We start from the raw sequence: 24013 nt of genomic DNA, 5'->3' as shown, positions 1-24013 counted from the left end.
CTCCTTGCAAGCATTTTCCACCTCGTCAAGCCTTTTGCAGCCTTTGTAACCAGAAGTCTGGAACATTCTTTCTGCCATACACACCCCACTGGTTCCTTGTGGTCTCGGCTAAAGTGCCACCTCTTTACTTTTTTATTTTTTTAAGTGCCACCTCTTTAAAGAGACGTTCTCTGGTTAGCGTTGCCCCCTATTTTCTTGGTGGCCTTTATCACAATCTGTCATTATATACGCAACTGTTCACTGACTTGTTATTCTCTTCCTCTTCCACTGGACTGTGAGCGTGCGGAGACCAAGATCCATGTTTACTTTGAGTACTGCTCTATCCTCAGGAACAACCAGACATCTAGACACAGAGGAGGCAATCAATAGATCAATAGATAAATACTTGTGAAATGAAGGAGCCCTGACTGACAGTTCAGAAATCTTGGTTCAAGTACCATCCTTATTATATAAAGGCTGTGCCATCTTGGGGAAATCAGTCAACCATTCTGAGCCTCTATGGAACATGGGGGGAATAAATCCTGTCCTGATTATCTCGTAAGATTTTTACAACTTTTTGTTGTAAAAATCAAATGAGATGATGTGAGGTAAAATTTTAAAGCTCTGAACAAACGTGCGGGGTAGTTTACTATTGGGGCAAGGAAATCTTGAGTGAGAACTTTGTATGAGAACCTACTTTCTCAAATACTTGTACATAAAACAGGCCTCTGTAAATTAGTCTGTCCAAGGCCTTGTCAATAATCATTGTTCCTTCCTGGTCACCTCCCCCCCTCCCATCACTACAGCTTTAAACGGCGAGTTTTCTTGCAATACAAACCTTAGCACCACTTAATCATCAATCCCAGTAAAAAAAAAGTCCTTTTGACTTGAGAATGAGGAGTTTAGTGACAGCTGTTAGTTGAAATGAAACTTTTGGCTAAGAACGATAAAAAAAAAACTCAGCTTTCTCACCCCTTGATCTGTTTTGCTTAGTTTGTTAGTGATTGCTGGGGTGTGGTATTTACAGAAAAGTTGAGTAAAGTGTAGGGGGTGGCCTGTCCTTTCACGTTGGGGATGCCTACGTGGTGTAAATAATCCTCTTTCCATCACAGTCTAAACATGGTACTAAAACAAGATGTTTGTGCCAAAAAGAATTCCAGGAGGCATTATCCTGGTGGTGGGGGGTGTGTGGGGGGGTGAGTAAGGATGAGTGGGTTAAATAATAGAATCATCAGCCCCACGGAGTTCAGGCAGGGGGTGGAGTGCACACTTTTGTTGCTTTGGATTACCAAAGAATGAATGGAAACTCCACTTTTCCTTTTTATGAGCATTGGATTCAGACAGTATTTTTGCCGTTTAAACTATATAGAATGTGGCCATGTTTTCTCCTTATCAACACATCTATGCAAACAGATTTAGATTTTTTTTTTTTTTACAAATGTTACTTGGGGATAATTTTAGATTTACAGAAAAAGCTGCACAAATGGTACAGAGAGTTCCCCTATGCTGGACACTCATTTTCCCTAGTGCTGACACTTTACCTTTCTGGGGCGTGTTTGTCACAATTCATGACCAATATCGATACATTATTATTAACTAACGTCAGTGCTTTATTCCAATGACCTTAGTTTTTACCCAACGTCTTTTTTCTGTTCCGGCATCCAACTGGGACTCCATGCTGCATTTAACTGGGCTTGTTTTTGCACCAACACCAAAAAGTCTTTTTTTTCTTTTTTCTTTTTTTTTTTTTTAAGTCTTTTTTTTTCTTTTCAAGTTAAGCCATCAACTTAAAATCAGGGACACGTTTTTCTTTCTGAAGAGTGTAAAGTCGCAGACTTTATGTCAGGCTTTGCCAGGAAAACCATTTCCAGTGCTAGTTATTACTGTCTTTCCAAATTCGGATCTTGAGGCTCCAACTAAAGACACCTTTTTAAAGGAAAAGGAGTAAATATTTACCGAAAGGGCCCCAGGTAGAGGCAGGCCTTGGTGGGGGAAGGGGTGGGGATTTGGGTTCTATGATGCCTCTGCCCTTAGTTTTCACTAAGGGAAATGTGCTTGAATCTCTGCCATCTGGATAGCTGCCGGGAAGTAACTCAGCCTCAGTTTCCCATTCTGTCACATGAAGATATTGATACTCCCAAGCAGGCAGTAGCAAAGATAGTAGAAAAGTTTACATGCAAAGTAAATGAAAGCTTTAGCGTTATGCCCAGCACGCTAGGACTTGATAGCCTAATTGTTGTTAGTCTTTTATATTAAGAAAGGCATGGGATCCCTGGGTGGCGCAGCGGTTTGGCGCCTGCCTTTGGCCCAGGGCAGATCCTGGAGACCCGGGATCGAGTCCCACGTCGGGCTCCTGGTGCATGGAGCCTGCTTCTCCCTCTGCCTGTGTCTCTGCCTCTCTCTCTGTGTGACTATCATAAATAAATAAAAAAAAAAAAGAAAGGCAAAGAGGCATTTCGGAAATGTTTTGCTTCACAGCTGCTTGTTTTAACTCATTGCCTTTAAGTAGAACTATCTCCTTACAACATGCATGTCTGCAAACACATTCCAGAAACATTCCTCCCTCTGCTTTTTCTTATAAATCCTTCTTGAACCGGTATGGCATGCGGTTTTCTCTTCCTATCCCATAAAAAAACATACCATCCCTCAAGGCTCTGGTCAAATTTCTCCATGAAGCCTCTCTGGATGCTCTCAGCACTGGAGAAAGGGGGTAATAAAGGAAGATCTCTGAGTCTGGTTCCTCATCTGCAAGATGGGATTAAAAAGTCATAGTGTAGATTAAAGGAACTTATATATATAAAATGCCAATCTGCATCTAGCACATAAAAATAAAAATAAAATAGCTTTTCTTTTAGATAATACCATTAAGAATGAAAAGAAGAGTAGAAAATCTATTAAAGACTTAAGGGACGGGCCTTAGTGGTTGATTCTTTGTATGGAGTGGACAAGAAAGGAGGTATCAGGAACAGCACTTGGGTTTTCCAGCAAGTTTTTTGAGCAAGAGAGATGAAGGCGTCCATGGAGTTGGGGGCAAGAGTGTTTTGTTTGGCTTTGCTTTGTTTGAATGGAGTGTTGCAACTAGAAGACACAGCGCTTAGTCCTGGGCATGTAGAATCAAACAAGTCCTTGGGAAGGCCAGGTAACCAAACTTTGTTGACTATCTAGGTCTGGAGCTGAGGAGAGAGATCTTTGAGACTGGGACTCATCGTCAGACAGAGGTCTGCTGGATCCAGAGGGGAGAGAAGATCACCAGCATCGCTTGTACAGGTAGAAGCAGCAAGGGCTAAGGGTAGAACCTTTGAGGAACATCGACAGTTCGGGGAAATGCAGAGGTGAAGAGTCCCAGAATGAGGCTCCGCGGGCTCGCTCCAGGGGCTGAGAGACATCTGGCAGTGGTGAGAGGGAAATGGGGCAAAGAGAGGTTTTAGAGTATGTTTGGGGGAAGGTATAGGCTTGGTCATGTTTAAATGCTCGTAGAGGGGCACCTGGGTGGCTCAGTTGGTTAAGCATCTGACTCTTGGTTTTGTCTCAGGGTCATGAGAAGCCCCCCCCCCCCCCCCCCGTGGGCTCCTCACTCAGCTGGCAGTCTGCTTGGGCTTCTCCCCAGCCCTCTGCCCCTCCCCACACTCACATGCTCTTTCTCTAAAACAGATAAATAAATCTTTAAGTGCTTATAGAAAGGTGCCAATGAGAAAGATGGGCTGAACGCCAATGGAGAAGGGGTTCCTTCAGGAAGAAGTGCTGACAGAGGACGGGGTGAAATAGGATGTGTGGAAAGCCTGGGTGTGGCTAGAGATGAGCTCCTACATGGGGCGGTAGGGACCTCATCTTTTTCTGCCCTCCCTCCTCACTAAGCACTTTGTCTGTTTGAGGAAGTGGTTCTCAGAGTGTGATCTGGGGAACCTCGGGAGTCCCCAGGACCCTCCCGTAGCTGTACACTGGGACTTTCCAGAGGTTACGCGTGCCGTGGTGTCTCCTTCTGGTGGCTGAGGGAACATGTGCTTGTAGATTCCGTGTATCTGAGAATTTTCTAAGATGGATTTAGGTTGATGTGCATTTTTATTTTTTATTTTTTTTAAATATTTTATTTATTTATTCATGAGAGACACAGAGAAAGAGAGAGAGAGAGGCAGAGACACAGGCAGAGGGAGAAGCAGGCTCCACACAGGGAGTCCAAGGTGGGACTCAACCCAGGGTCTCCAGGATCATGCCCTGGGCTGAAGGCGGTGCTAAACCACTGAGCCACCCGGGTGCCCCTGATGTGCATTTTTAGTGATTAACTGTTTTTTCCTCAGTACTTCTACTATGCTCTTGCTTACCCTCTTCAGTTATACCTGCTGTCGCATCAGTAACCTCACTATCTTCCAGTTACTGTTGTCTTGAAACCCCAAGTTTCATTTGAGTTTATGCCAAAACACAAGAAGTGAGCACACTTTGTTGTCTTGTTTAGCAATAATTATTTTAATTTTTTTGAAAATGTCCTACACTGCAAGATTTTACTAAAAACCACTGTTGTTTTAGAGTTTTATATTTCATTTTAAAGTAAAAGAAAATGTGTTTGTCATATATTTTTCTTATGCTTAAGGTTGAATTGTTGGCTTTTGAAAGGGAGACTAGAAGACTGACTCCCTTTCTCAACCTACAGCTGCACTGTCTACTTCCAAAGACATAAAACAGATGACAGTGACATATCAGGGGTTTCCCTAACTCACAGAAAGGAGAAAATACCCCCAAAGAAATCCCCCCAAAATGGATGCAACTGTAAATAAGAAAGAAAATATATCAAAAGTTATTCTTCCTCTCAGCTTTATGGATGTCAGTAATTTACTTTTATTGTCTTACACAAGAGACCATTTTGGGATAGTATCATGGTTCCAATGAAATCACACTATCATTTCAAAACCAACCATTCAGAGTTTAAAGAAAAGAATTGAATTTTTAAGACATGGACTAAAGGGGTCCCTGGGTGGCTCAGTGGTTGAGCGTCCACCTTTGACTCAGGTCATGATCCTCAGGTCCTGGGAGGACCTGAGGGAGCCTGCTTCTCCCTCTGCCTATGTCTCTGCCTCTCTCTGTGTCTCTCATGAATAAATAAATAAAATCTTTAAAAAAAGAGAGAGAGAGAGAGAGAACTAGAAATTGTTTGTTACAGCAAAAAGGCCACTGAAGCACCTTACAGAGTAAGTTCGCATGTTGCATTATCTAAGGAAGTATACACTCAGTAGCTGGGAGACTAATTAAAACCCTGTACACTTGACACTGCTGGGTGAAAAGTCAGTTAAAGAAATGATGACAGTGCCACATTCCAGTGACAGAGTAACTCATCTGAGACTGAGTTAACAAATGATCTGCAAAATTGTACTTTTGCTTAGGAAAGGGACAAATCTTCAGAAGTGCCTGGACTTTCTTTTCTGCTTATCTTTGTCTAGTATCCACAACAACAAATAATCAGTGAAGTTACATGAATTCTTGACAGCAAACATAAGTGTTCCTGAAATATTGAAAGTGTGGAATGCCTTTCTGAATCTCTTGCTTTATCCTGGAACAACTATACTGACATTTTATTGATTGTGCAAAAGCAGTTGTCAGTAAAACTGCTGACACCTTAGCATAAATCAAGGAAATGGTGCTAAACTATTCTAGTGGCCACTACATTCTCTACTGCCCTCCCCCCATTGAGGGCCAGTTTTAAGAATAAGGATGGGGCAGTAAAAATTATTGTCGTTAAATTTCAATAGGTATAAGATATATGATTTTTTAATATGCATGATGAAATGAGAAGTGTGCATAAAGCACTTCTGCAGCATGCTGAAGTGTGATGATTTTTTCAAGGACTAGCACTTGTGCAATTGTTTGAACTAGCCGCATTTTTCACAGAACTCCATTTTTACTTGAAAGAGTGACTGACAATAATATCTCATAGGTATTTTCTCAAAAATTAATGAAGTGAGACTTTCATATGAAAAAAAAAAACCACTGTTGCTCAAAAATAAAAGTTGGGCTTTCAGATAAAAATTTAAATGTTGGAAACTTCGTATCTACCAGCATGAACATGACAGCTTCTCAATACTAAAAGACTTTGATGAGGAGATGGGAGGCAAAATGAACAAATGTGCTATTTGATAATACATGAAAGTGTCAACAGTTAGAATATTTGCATAACTCAGTGAACCAATATTTTCCAAATGGCCAATGCATGATGTTATAAAATCATACATGGGCAAAACAGCCATTCAAAATGCAAGATAGAAAACAAAAAACAAAAAACAAGAAAACAAAATGCAAGATAGACCGATAAATTGTAGTGTATCAGAGTTGGAAAGTTCATCGATAGGATTTTAGATTCCAATTTGCAACTAATCTTTAAAAAAACTATCGCATAGGGGATCCCTGGGTGGCGCAGCGGTTTGGCGCCTGCCTTTGGCCCAGGGCGCGATCCTGGAGACCCGGGATCGAGTCCCACATCAGGTTCCCGGTGTATGGAGCCTGCTTCTCCCTCTGCCTATGTCTCTGCGCCTCTCTCTCTGTGACTATCATAAATAAATAAAAATTAAAAAAAAAAAAACTATCGCATAAAAAAACCCCAAAAAACAAAAAACTATCGCTTGTCACGTTTTGCTGTTGCATCAAAGAATAGCCGCACTTACCAAAGAAAGCTGTACAAATACTCCTCCCTCTCCAATTGCATATCTATATGAAGACAAATTTCCTTCATATCACAACAGATGGAAGAAATAGATAAAAGAATCCAGCTGTCTTTTCTTAAACCAACCATTATAGAGATTAGCCAAAATGTAAAACAAATGGTACTCTTTTATTTCTTTTTTATTTCGTGATATATACTTTTCTTAAAGCATGGCATTTATATTGTTATTTGATTAAATTATTTTCAGATGAAGTGACAAATATTTTATTTTTCTCAGCCTCAATCTCTTATACGGAATATATCGATAGATAAAACCCATAGTTACAAAAAGTCTTTTAGATGTTTGAGCGTATAAAGCGATTTTAATAACAGTTCGAGGGATCCCTGGGTGGCGCAGCGGTTTGGCGCCTGCCTTTGGCCCAGGGCGTGATCCTGGGGACCCGGGATCGAGTCCCATATCGGGCTCCCGATGCATGGAGCCTGCTTCTCCCTCTGCCTGTGTCTCTGCCTCTCTCTCTCTCTCTCTCTCTGACTATCATAAGTAAATAAATAAAAATTAAAAAAAAAAAAGAAAAAAAAAAATAACAGTTCGAGGATCACTGGTTTAGGCCACAGAGAGAAAGGCCGGTGGTATGGTGGGAGACTTAAGAGCATAATAATAGTTTTAAAGAGCCATTGATTTTTTATTTTCTTGTAACTTCAGAATATCAAAAAGCATAAAGCTCTATGAGAAAGAGTTCTTATCGTTTGGGGCTTAGTTAAGTGAGTTTTTGCGGGTTTAGTCAAGGGAGCAGGATGGCGTAGTAGAGTTAGATGAACCTGAATTTGAATTCCGGCTGAGGTAACCATGCGAAATCACCCAAACTCCCAGCCTTACTTTTGGCATCTGTATGTGGGGATAATAGCATCTACCTTAGACAGGTTCCTGTAAGACTACAATTCATGTGAGTCTTTGCTACTTAAAGTATGTTCCATGAACCAACAGGCGGTTAGCAATGCTGCACATCAGAGCTCTGAATCATGGTCGGCATTTTGGTGAGATTCCTACCCAGCAGACTGCCTGCCTGCCACATGGTTTAGTATTGATTTATTATTCTTCAGGTGATAGATAACAACTGTTTAAGTCTTTGGGACTAAAGTAATTGGTTTGACGTGGAAAAACACATTTGACTAGTTTATTTGGTCTCTTTTTCTTAATCATTGACCTAAGTTATCCTTCAACTCATCTGAAAGATCTGTAATCCCCAGACTATGGTCTAGACTCTAGAGTGTCTCTGTCTCTCCTTTTAATTTACTTATTTACTCAACACAAATCAACCACCCAGTATGCATTAGTGACTATGCATGCCACTAGGGAAAGAGTATCCAAAATGGACATGGTCCTCATACTTGTGACACTCAGCTAAAAGAGACACTATAATGAGCCGAAATGTGGCACAGGTAGTTCTCAAGACGTAAAGCTTTGTGGATATCAGGGAGTAACATACACTTTTTTAAAAAAAAACCTACAGAGTAGCTTTGCCTTTTCTGAGTTTTTCTAACCTCTCTTACCCCCCCTCTTTCTTTTTTTTCCCAATTTGAAAGTAGTTATTTATTTTTTTTATATTTTATTTATTTATTCATGAGAGATACAGGGTGGGGGAGGGAGGGAGAGAGAGAGACAGAGACAGAGACAGAGACAGAGACAGAGACAGAAGCAGGCTCCAAGCAGGGAGCCTGACATGGGACTCATTCCAGGGTCTCCAAGATCATGCCCTGGGCTGAAGGCGAAGCTAAACCACTGAGCCACCCGGTCTACCGGAAAGTAGTTGTTTATTAACCAGACTTTAAAAAGTAATCATGATGGATACCTTCCTCATCCTTCTAATAAGCCCACTGATCTGGTTTTCCCTCTTTCCAGCATCTCCAACTCCTACAAAATGGATGATGTTTTTCTTCATGCCTCCTTGTGGAGAAGATCACTGAAAGGCCATAAGAAGTTATTTGCTTCTTTGACATGTTTTTCAACCGAATAGATCTCAGGTATCAGATCCTTCATGCAGATGATGCTGTATTTGCCAAGAGATGGAGCAATCAATGCGTTCTCTTACAGGGCGATCTGCTTCTTGTTGATTTTTCCATAACCAAGCTTGTAGATCAATTCATTCACCAACTTCAGGTTTGGGTCCCCTCATGCTCTATATGGTTCCACAATCCTTGGTATGTTAATCGACACCTTGGAGAACCTAACAACAACAACAACAAAAAATTGATGATTTGGCAAAGATGAAGAAGCTGCAACACCTTTCAAACCTTTTGGCTCTGTTCCTGATGACAAATGCCAGTCTGGGTTCTTCAGGTACGTAGAAGTTGCCAGCTTTTCTTGCCATCTTACCCATTTGAATCTCAGTTCTGAGACTCTGCTTAAATTCCTTGTGGTAATGCTTAGCTGATTTATAGATAAGCCCCCTCCCTGCCATTTGAAGCATCTTTTGGGCAAACTTCTTTCTCAGATACTTTATCTTCAATTCTGTGAAATCCCTTTGCTTTTATTTTTAAGGGTTTTCTCACAGCAGGAACCTATTTTCTTCTCTTCTGTACCCTCCATGATGCCAGCTGTGGAAAAGAGGAAGTTCTCTCTTTCTTTTTTTTTTTCACACAAACTCTACCCCCAACACAGGGCCTGAACTCACCACCTGGAGACCAAGAGTTGCATGCTCTACTGACTGAGCCAGCCAGGTCCCCCATTAACTTTTCTTAATATAGAAAAACTTTATTTACATCATAGAATGCTTCTTGCCTTGAATTCAACATTGTATTATGATAATATTATTTATCACAATTTTTTTCATTTGGTCCTAATTTTGACCATTGCTGGATATTTTTTTAATTATTGTTTTTTTTTATTTTTTTATTTATTTATGGTAGTCACAGAGAGAGAGAGAGGCAGAGACATAGGCAGAGGGAGAAGCAGGCTCCATGCACTGGGAGCCCGACGTGGGATTCGATCCCGGGTCTCCAGGATCGCGCCCTGGGCCAAAGGCAGGCGCTAAACCGCTGGGCCACCCAGGGATCCCCATTGCTGGATTTTTAACTCTTCTAACATGTGAGTTGTTTTTCCAATGTACTTAAATTAAAAATATATATATATTTTTTGATTGATATTTAAAAACACATATAAAGATTAAGTACATTTTCCAATGTACTTAAATTAAAAATATATATATATATTTTTTTTGATTGATATTTAAAAACACATATAAAGATTTTCCACCTTAATCATTTTTAATTTAAAGTTAATAATATTAGCCATACTCACATCGTTGCACAACAAATTCCTAGAACTTTTTCATCTTGTAAAACTGAAACTCTGTACCCACTGCACAATTCCATTTCCCCCTCACCCCAGGCCTTGGCAACCACAATTCTACTTTCTGTTTATATAAATTTGACTGTGTTAGATACCCAATATAAGTGGAATCATATAGTATTTGTCTTTTTATTATTAGCTTATTTCACTTAGCATAATGCCCTCAAGTTTCATTCACGTTGAGCATGTGACAAGATTTCTTTCCGTAAAGCTGAATAATAATCCATTGTGTGTATATACCACATTTTCTTTATTCACTCATCCATCGATGGACATTTGGGTTACAGAAGCTATTGTGCATAATGTGAATGACGTGAATGTGAATACCTCTTGGCTATTGTGAATAATGCTGCAATGAACATGAGCGTGCCTCCAAAGTACTTTGACTCCAAATGTAGACACTAATCCATCCCCATGCCTGAAAATAGTTCTTGACTGTAAATAAGAAATGTGGGCTTGAGCTAGAAGGGAGGTTAAAAGTGGGCCACTTCTGGTCAGAATCCCATCTCTGGAAGTCCAGGCAAGAGCAGGGGGGAAGGAGAAAACCTCCCGAATTACTCAGAGTAGAGAGTTTCTTGTCTAAAATGTTATATGCCTACCATGCACAGAATGTCATGCTAGGTACTTTCATATGTATTGGGGAAAAAACATGGAATATTTCCTGGATTAAGGTAATTACGACAATGAGGAGATTTTTTTTTCCAAGTTCCCAAGATCATGTGTAAACAATAATGAAAACAGTGATCACCAGTGTCAGGAACAGGCCCGCCAGGGGAACACAGCAGAACCCTTATGTGGAGGGAGGCCTTGCGTTCTTTGGAAAGAGAATTACACTGAGAATAGAAAAATTCAAACCTCAAAGATGATATGAACTACTGAAATTTAAGCTTAACTTCCCCGCCCCCCCCGACTGTTGGGGTATGGGTTAGGATAATAAAGAAATGTGAGTCTCTGTGGCTAATAAGAGACCAATCTCTTAAAGCACACAGAAACCCTTACCAGGGTTCTACTTGATGTTCCTTACTCCTCAGTTGCTGGTTAAATGAATGGTTTCTGTTGAAAGCCAGTTTTTAAAGGAATTTAGTTTCACATGAGCACCCCAGAGTCTGTACCTGGGCTCCCAAGTCATGGCTATAGATGACATTCCTAAGAAAATCAGTTTATACACAAAAGTCAGGAGCAACTTTGAGCTTTCCTGGAACTCTACAGCCTTTAAGGAGGGAAAGGAAAAGTATTATAACTTGAACCGCTTGAACTGCCTTTTGCTGATTTCTTTTAGTCCATCATTTCAGTCCTTAGAGAAGAGGAGAAGGATTACTGCAGACTCAACTTAGTACCACTTTACTGGAGCTATTTACTTGTAACCATAGCAAATATGGTTATTTATGGTACAGGCAAGCGGAAAAGGCACTGGCCTGAGAGTCAGAGATGGGTTCTAGTTCCAGCTTGGCCACGAAGCAGCTGGGTGGCTTTAGACATGTGTCAACCCCTCTTGAATATCAGCTTACCTTCCATAAATTCCAGTAGCACTTGGACTAGAAGCTCTATCCCTTTGAGCTCTGACATTCTGTGAATTAATGAGATCACTTGACCACTGTGTCCATTCTACTTTTTATTTGGCATTTGTTCATTTGATACATATATACATATATAAAAATCTGTACAAGGTAAAATACAAAATAGGTATTTCTTTATAAGTTATGCAATTAAACAGCTACCTTTTTAAAGTTTAAAAGCCATTGCAGAGAGAGAGAGAGAGAGAAAGTCTAGTCAAGTCCTTTATAGTCATTCACAATAACATTGGTATAAAATATCCATACAACACATGTGTACAAAACAGTGTACAGTTCGTAAAAGCTGTGCAAAGACAGCAAAGTTCAGTAAAACAAAACAAAACAAAACAAACAAAACAAAACAAAATCAAAGAGGCTTGTGGGTTCTCTCTCTCTCTGCACACATCATGTCCAGTGCTCAAGAGCCTTGCAGGTCAGTGAAATCTCCCCAGAAATAATAAAAGGGCACAAGGTAGAGTGCTTGGTGCATATACTATGGATATGGAAATTATTAAGGAAAAGCTTTAGGACATGCATACAGAAACAGAGACAGCCTCTTCCCTCAACAACTCCCTTCTTGGCCCAGGGAGCATTTGGAATATGACAGAAAGGATTCAATATTCGTGTTGTGCCTTAGACCCGAAGAGGTGTTTGTGTGTGTGTGTGTGTGTGTGTGTGTGTGTGTAAATTTTTAAAACATACTTGACATTCCTGAGGGAGCCGCCTAGGAAAGACTGGGTTACCGGAGCCCCTGGAGAGGAGGCCCTCCCACCTAGGACAGGGAGGTGGAGCCACCGAGGAAGTCAGCGGCCTCCGAGCTCACAGCTCCCGTATTTGATGTCGTGACTCCTAACTGCGTTTCCCCTGCGGTGAAGGGTTTCCTCCCTTGCTGCGTGCTCGCTGCTAAAGCCCTCCGGGGCCTGGCTCGCCGGGGAACACCCCACTGGGTCTGGACTAGCCTGCAACCAGCCAGACAGGCCTGCGCTCGGGTGCAAAGCGAAGGCCGAGACCAGGAGCTAGACTTGCCTTGCGAGGACCACAGAGCTGTGGGCGGAGGTGTGGGGGACAGGAAGGCCACGGGGGCGCCCCCGGCCCGGCCCGGCCCTGCAGGGGGGCTGGGCGGGCCCCCGCTGTCGCCCCGAGCGCTTCTCGGCAGTAGCGGGGCGCGGGGGCTCCTAGGACACGGTGATCTCCTCGTCCTCGCCCTCCTCCTCGTCCTCGGAGTCCGAGAAGTCCGAGGGTTTGCCGGGGCTGCCCGAGGGCGCGGGCGAGGCGGGCGGCGGCCGGTCCAGCCGCGGGGCGCGCAGGGGCGGCGGGGGCGCCGCGGGGGGCGCGGGGGGCGCGGGGCGGCGGGGGCTGCGGGGGCGCTCGGCCTCCTCGTCCTCGCCCGCGCCCTTCTGGCCCACGTCGCTCAGGTCCGGGTGCGGGTTCAGCTTGGTGGGAAGGGTCTGCTCGCGGCAGCCCCCGCTGGACAGGAGCTCGCGCTCCTTGGAGTTCCGCCACTTCATGCGTCGGTTCTGGAACCAGATTTTCACCTGGGGCGGGGGCGGGGGGTGGAGGGAGGCAAGCAGAGGTGAGGCGAGCGCAGGCAGAGCGCCTAAGGCACCCCCCGACCCCCCCCCCGCCGCTCCTCCTGCACCTGACCCGCAGGGCCGCGGGGTGGGGGGTGCAGGGGGGTGCAGGGGGTGCAGGGGGCGGACCCGGGGCCCCGAGGAAGCCGGCAGGTGCACGCATTCCCTCTCTAGACCTCACTTTTCCCCATCCGCACAATGGGACCTAGCCGGTTTCAGAAGCCACCCCCCACCCCCACCCCCGCAGGTGTAGGTGCGCGGCGGAGGGGTGAAGCGTGGGGACTGGGGCTGTGGGGGGGGGGGACATCGCCCTCACTTGTGAGTCTTTCAAGCCCAGCTTGGCCGCCAGCTTCTTGCGGTCGGGCTTGCTGATGTACTTCTGCTTCTGGAACATCTTCTCGAGCGCCTTGCGCTGCACGTCGGAGAACACGGCCCGGCGCAGCATGCCCCGGCGAGGCTTGCCGCGGGCCGCCAGCGGCCAGGAGAAGGTCCCCGGGATGGGCACGACGCTGGAGGATGCTGCGGGGGGCGGGGGGGGGGGGGTGAGTGGGCCGCAGCCTCTGCCCCTCCCTAGGGGCCTCCCTCGGTTTTTCTCTCTGATCCCTTCATCTCTTTAAAGCTCCCCTCTTTCTCCCCTTGGAGAATAGGCCAGGAACCTACAAACCTGCGAGAGTGAAAGGCGCTTTCCGCCCAAATAACTTTGCCTTTCAACCAAGCAAACCCGGATTAGGTAAAACCACGGAAACACAGAAAACAGCCCCCACAATAGCCTGTTTCGTTTTTTTCCATTCAGCGGGCTCAGGAGGACAGTCTCAGCTGCGTAAATCGGCTAAAATAGCAACAGAAAAACATAAATTACAAAAAATTAAAAATAAAAATAAAATGTACAGCTGAGGCCGCTGGGGTTCCCCCTTCAGCTTTTATCACCTTGGAGGCGTTTACATTCTGTAGATGAAAATGAGGTGCTTTACTGATTTGACAGAAGAAAATCCGCTTTGGATTTTTTTTTTTTTTGAAAAATCCAATCAGCATTCATCTTTTTCATATTAATCTTTCCTCCCCTCCCCCACAAAACGTAAAGAATTCGGCCAGAATACATGAAAAGTGGCAGCTAATTAGCACATTGACCGCTCCCCAATGGGTATTGGCATGATAAAAAGGGGGAGAGTTTTGCTTTAAGGGAGGGAAAGAAAAAACCCAAAAAGAAACAGAGACTCTAATGAAGCGTGAATGGTAATTGTGTAGTAATGAACTAACAGAAAAAGACTGAGGACAAGCAGCGAAAGCCATATATTACTGGGACAAAAGAGATTTACACTTTCAAACTAAACACAACTGCAGGCCAAGACCATTGGGAGAATACTGATGGCAGAGGCTTCTCTTCCCGGAATCATTTTCATTAAATGGACATGAAAAGCTATTTATAAAGCTCGGGTTGTTTTTGTTAGAGCATTGAGATGAGGGAGAAAGGGAGCAAATTCCATTATCAGCAGCAGCATGAATGGTGGTGGGGGGCTGTTGGTGAATTCACTCTCCACCTTTTAAAAATCAATTGCTTGTTTCTTTTGCTGATTTTTGGGAGAGTTGTGGTTTTACCCATCCCCCACCACCCATGCCCAGTCTCTCTTCTCTTTATAGGCTCTCCTCTGCCTCCCGGGTCTTGACCGGTTGCAGAGTCTTTGAGCAATAGTTTTGAGTCGCCACCACTGGGATCCCAGCATGGAAACCTACAGTACACTGTTTAAGGTGTTTCTCCTTTAGACTGGGACCCGGTTACAGGGCCTTCCCTCAGACTTCTCGTTTTTGCGAGCTCAAGGTCTTTGAAAAGATAAGGCGGTGGGGGAAGGGTATCAGAGAAGAGGTTGGGAAATCAAGTTGGAAGTAGAAGGTTGGGGTTGTGGGAGGATCTAGTCCCCCTCCCCCTGGGCGACCCCAGGCATCCCACACAAGAGGGCACCCCATGTGGTCTTGTGAAAAGCCCGAAGCCCTGAATGGGTCTTAAAGAGAAATTAGCCCCGGCTGGTAGGTGTCTCTGGGCGGCTGGAGGGGCGAGGGCCGATCTGTGTGTGGCTGCCCGGAGGAGCTGACCAATTGGTCATGGTGCTGAAACCTTTGTGGGGAATCGTGGCCAAGTGCACTGACTCTGTGGGAAAACGGCGGCGTGAAGGGATGCCAACAGCTCCTCGCCGGGAAGGGAACCGCCTCAAATTGGGACCATGACAATTCCTGCTAATTTGTAGAGCAGGGAATTGGTGCAAAGTGTCAAGCAGTCACTGCTTGTGCTAAATAGGGCATCAAATTGGCGCGACGGATTCGTGAATGTTGTACGCCTCGCAACCTCTGAACCAGAGCATAACCCCGAGGGGTGGACGGAGAAATATGGCTTCGGAGCAGGGAGAGCGACGGGCTGGGGCTGGGGCGCCGCCCCCCAGGAAGGGGGTCGAGACCTACCTGGGAAATAAGAAGATCTGATGAAAGGCTGGAAGGAGCCTTCAAAGTAGGGAAAGGCGAAGGTCTTGGGAGGAACGCTCTGGAGCAAGGCGGGGGATGTTTCTGGCAGAGAATAAAGGAGGAAGGAAAAGAGGAGGGAAGCAGAAAGGGAATTTGATTAGGTACTTGATTATTGTACAGAACATTGGAAACATGATATGATTAACCCTTCAGCGGCCTTCATAGGCATCTTCCTCAGTGTTTTGGCAGAGTAAAAGACATCTTTTCCTAACACTGCGCCATCTGTGGAAATCCTTCCACTCATCGCCCCCGTCACCCCACGCCCCCCACCCATCTCAGAGTCCCGGGCCCCCTGTTCCCAATCTCATCCTGGGCACTAACAAGATAGATGGTATTGGGGCGGGGAAGAAAAGAACTGCAGGTCCGTAATGCTAGCTAAGCTAGTAAATATATTGTCTTGGGTTTTAAAAACTGGCTTCCAGAAGTTGGAGGGCAGAAACACAGACACCTAGGGGCGGGCGCTCTCTCCCACTACAGGTGCTCAAGTTCATTATGAGGGTGGCGCGAACCTGGAGCTTTCCTTCCCGGGAATTGGCTGGACCTAAGTCTCCTACTGCACGACGTGGGGCTTCGGGGATCTTGCGGAGGGGTGTGCGCCCATGTGTGAGTGGGTGCCCGAAGCCAGAAGGACTCGCACCTGGACCACCCGTCGGCGCTCTGCGCTCACTTACCGGTTCTGGGCGCAGAGGAGAGGATGGCATTCACCCCAAACTTCAGAAACGTGGGCTCGGTGGCAGGGGAGGCGGCTGTCTGCGGTGAACCATCCGGTCGGCTTCCCGCACCCGGGGAGCCCAGGTCTGAGGTCCCGGTGTCTGTGAGAGTCGCGGGGGCCCCCTGCCTAGGGGGTGACATGCTGGCCGTGGGTAAGCTGCGAGGCAGGTAAGCGGGAGGCCGGCTGATGCGGATCAGGTCCTCCACCAGGAAGCTCGAGTGGCCAGAAAACGCCGACTGCAGGGACTGGGGCAGCGTTAAGGTGGGCGTGGGACGAAGGAGGCTGGGGTACCCGGCGGGGGGTGCGAGGAGGCCGGGGAACATCATGTTAGGCGCGGGGCGGGCAGAATAACCCTTCTTCCAGTGGCCGGAGGGTAAATGCCTCGCTTCCCGCCCCTCCCGCCCCCGCGGTGCCCTCTCTCTTGGGCAAACGTCTCCAAGTAAAGATCCCACTTGGGCGTCTGCGAGTCCTCCGTGGTCCTCCCGTCGAGGTGATGGTTTTATAGTGGCGCGCCCCTTAAAGCGCTTTGAAAAGTGACAGCTCTGACAATGAAGTTCAACAAAGTTCTCCACTCGAGCTTCATTCGCCAGAGGCTCTGGGCGCTCTGATTGGCGCAGGGGTGCAATTTATGATTGGATTAGTCTTCATAAGCATGGCCCGCACAATGGGCCGGCAACAAAGGCTGGCGCGCATCAATTCTGCATATCGACCGCCTCTTTGCAATACAGTGTGCCCCCAAAGCTCTCGCCGGGAGTTTTTGTTCCGAAGCAACACCCGAGCTAATTAAATGCCTATTTAGAAGTTTCAGATGACATCTTGCCTCATAGAAAAGGAATTATTTAAAGAACGCACTAAATTTATTTGCAGCTCCCCTGCTGAGCCTGGAAAATAAATCAATAAATATTCATAGAAATTCATCTCCAGGCAATCAGTAAAATAACCCTCCCCCTTGTGGGGTGGGCAATGGAAAATTTGAAGTCAGTGAACACGAAAATATACTCCCTTCTTGGGTCTCTAGCCCTATACGCTCTGTTACTCCAGCTGAGGCATAAAGCAGATGTGAGGGGTGGGGAAAATCAGAGTTTGTGGGGTGCCATTCGAGCAACACTGGGAGCCTGGAATTCATGCTTTGGGATTATTGGATGTGGGTCCATCAGGATGGAGGGGGAGGTCTTGGCTTTATTTCGTGTCGGGGGAACTAATGGAGTTTGAGAGAGTTGGTAGGTACCTGAAGGATAAGAAGGCGTCTCCTTCTGCAAACTCCCAGCAACTTGGAGAACGATTTTCAGCGACGTTTCTCTAGAAGTGTCGCCAAGGAGCACTGGGGAGCTCGCGTGGTGGAGGATCGGAGAGCTACAAGGCACCGGGGCTGGGCGGTGGTATCCCACTCCCCCGGGGGTTTACTCCTGCGGGAAGCAGCCTCGGGCCAGGCCACCTGAACGCCGGGACGCTACGCTGGCCCCCTTCCAACCTCCAGGAGCCTTCAGCAGTTGCCTTTGAAACTTACAGCCTGGACTTTCAAACCACAGCCGCGAAAGTTGAGCTTCTGCCCGATGCGGGGCGCTGAACTCGGCCAAAGTTTTGCAGCCTCTTAATGAACTGCATGCAGCCTACGAGCGCGGGGAAGCAGCACGGAGACCGCCGTTCCCAAGGATGCTGGCCCACGGGAGCGCCTATGCTTAATCTGGGGCCTCAAACAAGACTCTTCCTGGAGACGGTGCTGCGCTTTGCTCTGGGTTGGGGCTGGGGTGGCGCTGAGCCTCGATTCCCCCGTTTCTCTGTTCGGCGAGATAACAGATGTGTTAAACGTCCCATTCATTTCTTTGGTGTGGCTGAACCTCCCCAAAGAGAAGTGTGCAGCCCCGCCAGGCCGCCCTGATCCTATTAACCATGAACTAACTGTCACCTTCAGCTGGTTTTCCTTTTTGCTTTTTAACACAAAGCTTTCTCAAAAATCTTATTAACCAGCTTTATTTCTCTCGATGGTTTTGTTCGGGGCGTTTTGTGTTGATGATCTCCATGTCGCTGCTTTAACCATTCAATAAAAGTGCATCTGCGATTTATATCACATTAAACCAGAAACGGAGCCCGCTAAAGCTCTCCCTTGATTCAAATTAAAAAGTTATTTAGGGCCGGGCTCTGGAGCCGAATTATAATGCTCAAAGATGACGCAAGTATGGAGTTTCTGAGCCCAAGACGCTTATGGAGGCGCATGGGGCGGCAGGCGGTGGAAAACCTCTAAGGAAAGGAACAACTTTTAAATAAGCGGCTATTTTAAATATGCGAAATGCATTGCTCGGGTTAATTGGAGTCCCCAGAAACCACCGAGGGACCTCTGTGGAGAGCTTCGAGAAAGTTTCTCTTTTTGAAGTTTTGCAATTAAACAGGGGAGCAAAGTCTCAACTGTTTGAACACCTGCATTCTAATCTTGCCACAAGACAAAGTTTTCCATCGCAATCAGTTCCCCACTAGCCCTGTCCCCGACTGCCTTCTGGAAGCTGGAAGACTGGCTCTGGTTTTTGCACTCTCTCCCTCCATCTCTTCTCATCTCCGATTCTCCTCCTCCTCCCTCCTTCTCCTGCTACGTTCTCTCCCTCCCTCTTTCCTGCTCCCACCGGGAGCAGAAGGTGGTGACTACAGGTGTTGAATTACCCACCAAGGAAGCTCCGGCCCAGTCTTCCGGAGGATCGGAGTAGCGCCTCCGTCTGCTGGCTTTTTTTGCAGGGGGAAGGAGGAGCGCTAAGAACGCAAAGCCAGCCTGGAGCCCTCCTAGCGCCATCCTCTTCCCTAGGCCTCTTCTCCTCCTGGGGCATTTCTCTGGGTGTAGTTTTTAGTTGTTATCCTGCCCACCGACACGCTCCGTGCCCCCCCCACCACTACGGCGCGCACACCCCCCTCTCTCCCTCCCTCCCTCCCTCCCTCCCTCCCCTTCGTTCTGCCTTACTAGAGACTAACTGCTGCTAACTCCTCTGCTTTTAAAAAGGGGGCCCTGACATTTTGGAAGCAACCCCTTGCTGCGAACCACGTGGACCCTGCCTCCAGCGGTCTGTCCGCCGAGCCCCCTGAAGCATTCCTAAGGCGCAGAGAGGACAAGTGAGGGCGGGGGCGAGGGCTTGGCCGCCCCGTGAAAAGGCAAAATAAATCCTAAGGAAGCAAGAAATCGGACGAAAGGATCTTACTCTAAGTGATCTCCTTGGACGCGTCTGTTCAAACCCCTCGATAGCCTAAGGGGCTGCTCGGCGCGCGGCTGCGGCTAAGACCTGTGACTAATGCCGTTTGACCTGAGCCCATGGGGTTTTGTGCGTCCTGCCATTCATGGTAATGTCGTTATCTTCAAGTGTATTTCAAAGGAGTCACTCACGTCCTCTCTCCCAGAGCCGGGTTGCCTATTTTCTCTTTCAAGGGAAACAACGCGGGTGGAAAAGTGCGAGCCCGAGGCCCCGGGCCGGCGTCAAGGTCCTCGCCTGCGCCCCCGGCCCTGCTGCTCGCAGGGGGAGCCCGGGCTGAGACCGCCCGGACTCGGGGGGCCTAGGAGGCCGCAGCCTCAGAGCCTCCCTGGGGCCGCAGGGTGCGCTCTCGGACCCGCTCAACCCTTCGGTGTTGTCTTTTCACTTCTGTGTCTGATGGACATCTCAAATCTAACTTACGGAAACAAAATTATTCCCCTCCACCCCAGTGTTCCATGATAGACTTCTTTATTCCACTTCTGCTTATGTGGACCATCCACCTTGGAGTCATCCTGGATTTCTCCCTGTCCCACATCCCACATCCTGTCCATGAGATTCACAATATGAATTGTGCCCTTGTGCTATCCGCATCATTCTTGCCTCCTTTCCTCTGTGCCGTCCGTATCATTCTTGCCTCGTTCCTCATGTCCTGATGTGCCAGAGCCAGCTCGGACAAGGCAAGCTGATGTGAAAGTCCAAGGAGTTTTTGTGAACTGGTTGGCATCATTTTGGGAGCTTGAAATAATTAAAAATTGTAGAACAGTGTCATTTATGTGTTTATGTTTCCTATCTACTGTCTGTGTCCACCCAAGTGCCTACAACAGTACCTGAGGCAGAGAAGGCCTGAAGATTTTTTTTTTTTTCTAAAGGCACATTGTTGTTTTGGGACCTTGTGCACAGATTTTGGGAACTTTGGTGATGAAAGTCACTATGAAAGAGATATAGGCAGTCTTCCAGGTTCCCTTTAGATGCAAGTATCCAACATGTCACTTAAAGATATCAGGTTCAATAGAAGCTGGGTCCTTCATTACTGTCATCCCCCCCTCCCCTGTCCCCCAGCCCCAGGGCCACGCGCCAAGCTCTCCTAGAGAGTGTGGCTTAGGACTTCGGGCCTTCCAAAAAGTTAAGAAGCGTTAGGTTCGGGGACATTGGGACCCCTAGGTGGCACTTTGCAAGGGTTCAAACCCCCCAGCCGTGGCGCTCTGGGCTGGAGCTGCCCACCGGGTGGAGCTCGCCTCCCCCGCAGGTTTGGCAGGACGCGGGGCAGCCCCGGCAGGAGGAACGGGCGCCTGGCTGCTTGGGTCCTGCGGAAAAAGGGGGAGCTGACCGGCGGGGCGCAGGAGGAGTGCGACGAGGTGTGGGCTGAAAGAGCCTTCTAGCCGCCCCAGCCCTCCGGGCAAGCCGCTCTATTAAGACACCTCTAAGGGGTTCACCTTCAGAATAGACCACAAGGAACTACCGGCCTCCCCAGCCCTTTCTAGCATCTCCCCCACCCCTCATTCCTTTCACACTCACCAGCCCCCCCTTCCTTGAAAATCCGTCTATTGTGCCAATCAAGCAGATGGTTTGCAGGAAATATAGCTTGGCCTCGCTGACCGAAACTAATTTTAACTAGCTTTCCAAGCCTGAAACGTTTGTTTTGCTCTTACAAAATAGCCCCCAAAACAGCTGGCAAGGGTGAATTAAACCCATTAAAGACACATTTATAAGAAATTATATTCACATAGATTGCCTGAACCCCCTTGTGCAGCCTAAGAGAGGAGATGAGCGCATTTAAATGAAAATGTCGCCGAACGCTCCCCTCCTTAACGTAGCCTGAAAGTCTCAAAACATTTTACTAAATAGATTAACTTGACTATTGTCTTGCATCACATTTATCAGCTTCATTAAGTGAATAGCTGAACAAATATATTACGCATGCATGAAAAGCTCTTTTTCGAGGAGCCTCATTGTATCCTCAGCCCTGACAGGTGGTTAACTGTGTGTTGTGTTTTTTTGTGGGTTTTTTGTGTTTTCTTTTTCTTCTTCTTCTTTTTTAACCCGAAGAAAGAGGATCTCTGTAGAGCAGCTCCGAGCAGTGGCCGCCTGGCGGGAGTTTAACTCGGGGCTTGGACACCGCGGCCCAGCGATACCAACCCGGTGAGGCGGCGGCCCAGGCCACCCCGGCCTATTCAAACCACCAAAATTAAATTGAGATGAGCCGGGCCTTGAGCACTTTTCTTCTCCATCAGCTCCCCACCACCCCTTCACCCCCTTGTCTGGAAAATCAATTTTGTATTGTTTCTTTGCAAAGTTAATGTTTCCCACTCTCTCGCCTTACAACTAGATTGCCTTCGCTTCTCCTGGCTGGACCAGTTCTCCTCAGCCTTCGGGGTTCAATATCCTTTGAACTCACATGTGGATCCATTTCGTTTTACTGGGTGTCCTTAGAGACAGTCCTTGTCTCCTGGGTCTCTGAGTGGAAAGAGCGATCGCCCCGGCGAGCTCTCCGGAGGCCCTTTCAGAGCTGACCTTCTGAAGTTTGAAGGCTCCGCTCTCTGCCGCCCCACCGCGGGCCCCACTGCTCCCAGCGACTGGCCCCATCAAACCCCTGGAAAGGCCCTGTCTGGGAGGGAGCGGCCAGCCCGGGAGGACTGCGCCTGGTCCCGGGATCCACTAGGTGCCGAGAGCAGAGGCCTGGGGCCACCGGGGCTGGGACCAGCCCCGCAGCGCCCCGCCAGCGCGCTCCTCTCCGCGCACGGCCCGCCACCAGGTGTGGCCCGCCGCCAGGTGTCCAACCGGTGATCCTCCCCGACTCGCTCCCTGGTCCTGGGTGGCGCCTCCCAGGGGCCCCTCCTTGAACCCCTTCCTCGCCGCTGCCCCAACGCCCTTGCCCTCGCCTCAAGCTGAAGCTGTGGACTCCTAGCCCGGGGTCCTTCTCTGTAAAGACGCTTGGATGGAGGTGAGGCTGGGTGGGGCGCTGGGTGGGGCACCCAGGACCCTTGTCCGCGCCTGAAAGGGCCCCTTCTGTCGAGGCGGGAGAGACAGTTTGCAGTCTACCCCGCCTTCTTTCCATGCCCCAAGGACTCCGGGATGGGGAGCAGACTCCTCCCAGCGAGGCTGGCTCTGTGCTGGGGTGCAGGTGGCCCCCGGGGTGCGGGGTGCGGGGACTGGGCGGTCCGGGTGACAGATCCCGGAGCCCCCACTGCCACCCACAGCTTCAGGGGCAGGGGGCTCCCGGGAACACTGGTCTAGTTTACTGTGAGCGGGTGTGAGAAGTGATGTTGCCAGGTTTATATCAATCTTCAAGCTGCCCCCCCCCCCATCCACCCCGGGCGTGTTGTCTTGCTATTAATCCCCATCTTGTCCAACATTTAAGAGCCTGCAAGGGAATAAAGATGTTTGCCTACGCCCAGAGACACCCTTCTCAGAATCTCAGAAACAGAATCTTTCTTCACCTTCTCCTTTTCCTTTCTATATGTTAAAAAAGTGTGTTTTATTATTATTATTTTTAAAGATTTTGCTTATTTATTCATGAGAGATACACAGAGAGAGACAGAGACTTAGGCAGAGGGAGAAGCAGGCTCCAAGCAGGGAGCCCGATGGGGGACTCCATTCCAGGACCCTGGGATCATTACCTGAGCAGAAGCGGATGCTCCACTGAGCCACCCAGGTGCCCCAGATGGTGTGTATTGAAACACAGATGAGGAGTCACTTGGATCTTTACGGACAGTGGGTTGGAGAGGGTAGAAAGAGAAATATCCTTGTTTCTAAACATCCCAAATTCTTCAGCTCATTTTTTCTGTTTGAAATTTAGAGATTGCTCTTTGGGGACAAAGAAGTATTTTTCAAATCCAGATAGATACCCATGGGAGGATTAGAGGTAAGACTACTAGTTGTTTACAACGTGATGAAAATTAGTTTTAAACACTATTTTTCTTCTAACAGATAGGGAGTCTTGTTGGTCAGAGGAGAATCCTATTGGACAGGAAGGCAGTTTTGAATCATGAATCACAGTTTGAGAAGGAAGTGTTCTGAAGCGTGTGGGCTTCTAGGTTGCTGGAGGTCTGTGGTCCCCAGGGTGAGGTGGTGCTAGGGGTTATTTCAGGAAAGAGAGAAGGAAAAAATCCCCCATGACTTTATCTGCTCTGTGACTCTGCTTCGTGTAGGGGAAGGAGAGGAAGGCATAGGAGAATGACATCCCTCTCACACTGAGAAAGGATAGGCAAAAAGCCTTAGGGTATTACCTGTCGTACCCAAAGGCCTTAAGCCAACTGCCATCTGTGAGAGTTGATCCCAAACATTCCCTTGCCTGCCTACCCTCATCCTCTCTAACTGCAGAGAGAAAAAGAGATGGTTATTCGGCAGAAATGCCTACCATTTCCTTCCTGCCAACCTGCTCTCCATTCTATTCACGTTTCCACTCAGTTCGGGCTCTCCTGCCTCCTTCGGGACAGTATTAGTTATTTATTTGCCCTTCCTAATC

General features: G+C 47.5%; 1 protein-coding gene across 1 annotated transcript; it reads right to left on the bottom strand.

Annotated features, from left to right (window-relative positions):
- Nucleotides 1-12702: 12702 nt before the first annotated feature.
- On the bottom strand, nt 12703-16647 carry DBX1 (developing brain homeobox 1). Its single transcript, XM_077867655.1, has 4 exons — nt 16281-16647; nt 15550-15651; nt 13415-13617; nt 12703-13062 (listed from the first exon to the last, which is right to left on the bottom strand). Exons 1-4 carry the CDS (start codon nt 16645-16647, stop codon nt 12703-12705), a joined length of 1032 nt encoding a protein of 343 aa, XP_077723781.1.
- Between the last annotated feature and the right edge of the window lie 7366 nt (nt 16648-24013).

Source organism: Canis aureus, chromosome 23, assembly GCF_053574225.1.
Source record: "Canis aureus isolate CA01 chromosome 23, VMU_Caureus_v.1.0, whole genome shotgun sequence".
Classification (NCBI taxonomy): Eukaryota; Metazoa; Chordata; class Mammalia; order Carnivora; family Canidae; genus Canis; species Canis aureus.
The sequence above is the reverse complement of the archived record's forward strand: the minus strand, read 5'-3'. Positions and strand labels throughout refer to the sequence as shown.

Bases quoted from the DNA above. Each gene is read 5' to 3' on its own strand.
- DBX1 (XM_077867655.1), bottom strand. From the start codon at position 16,647: ATGATGTTCCCCGGCCTCCTCGCACCCCCCGCCGGGTACCCCAGCCTC. The intron at 13,618-15,549 runs GTAGGTCTCGAC...CGCCCCCCGCAG, and splicing joins CAGATCTTCTTATTTCCCAG to CATCCTCCAGCGTCGTGCCC. The intron at 13,063-13,414 runs GTGAGGGCGATG...CCCCCGCCCCAG, and splicing joins TGGGCTTGAAAGACTCACAA to GTGAAAATCTGGTTCCAGAA.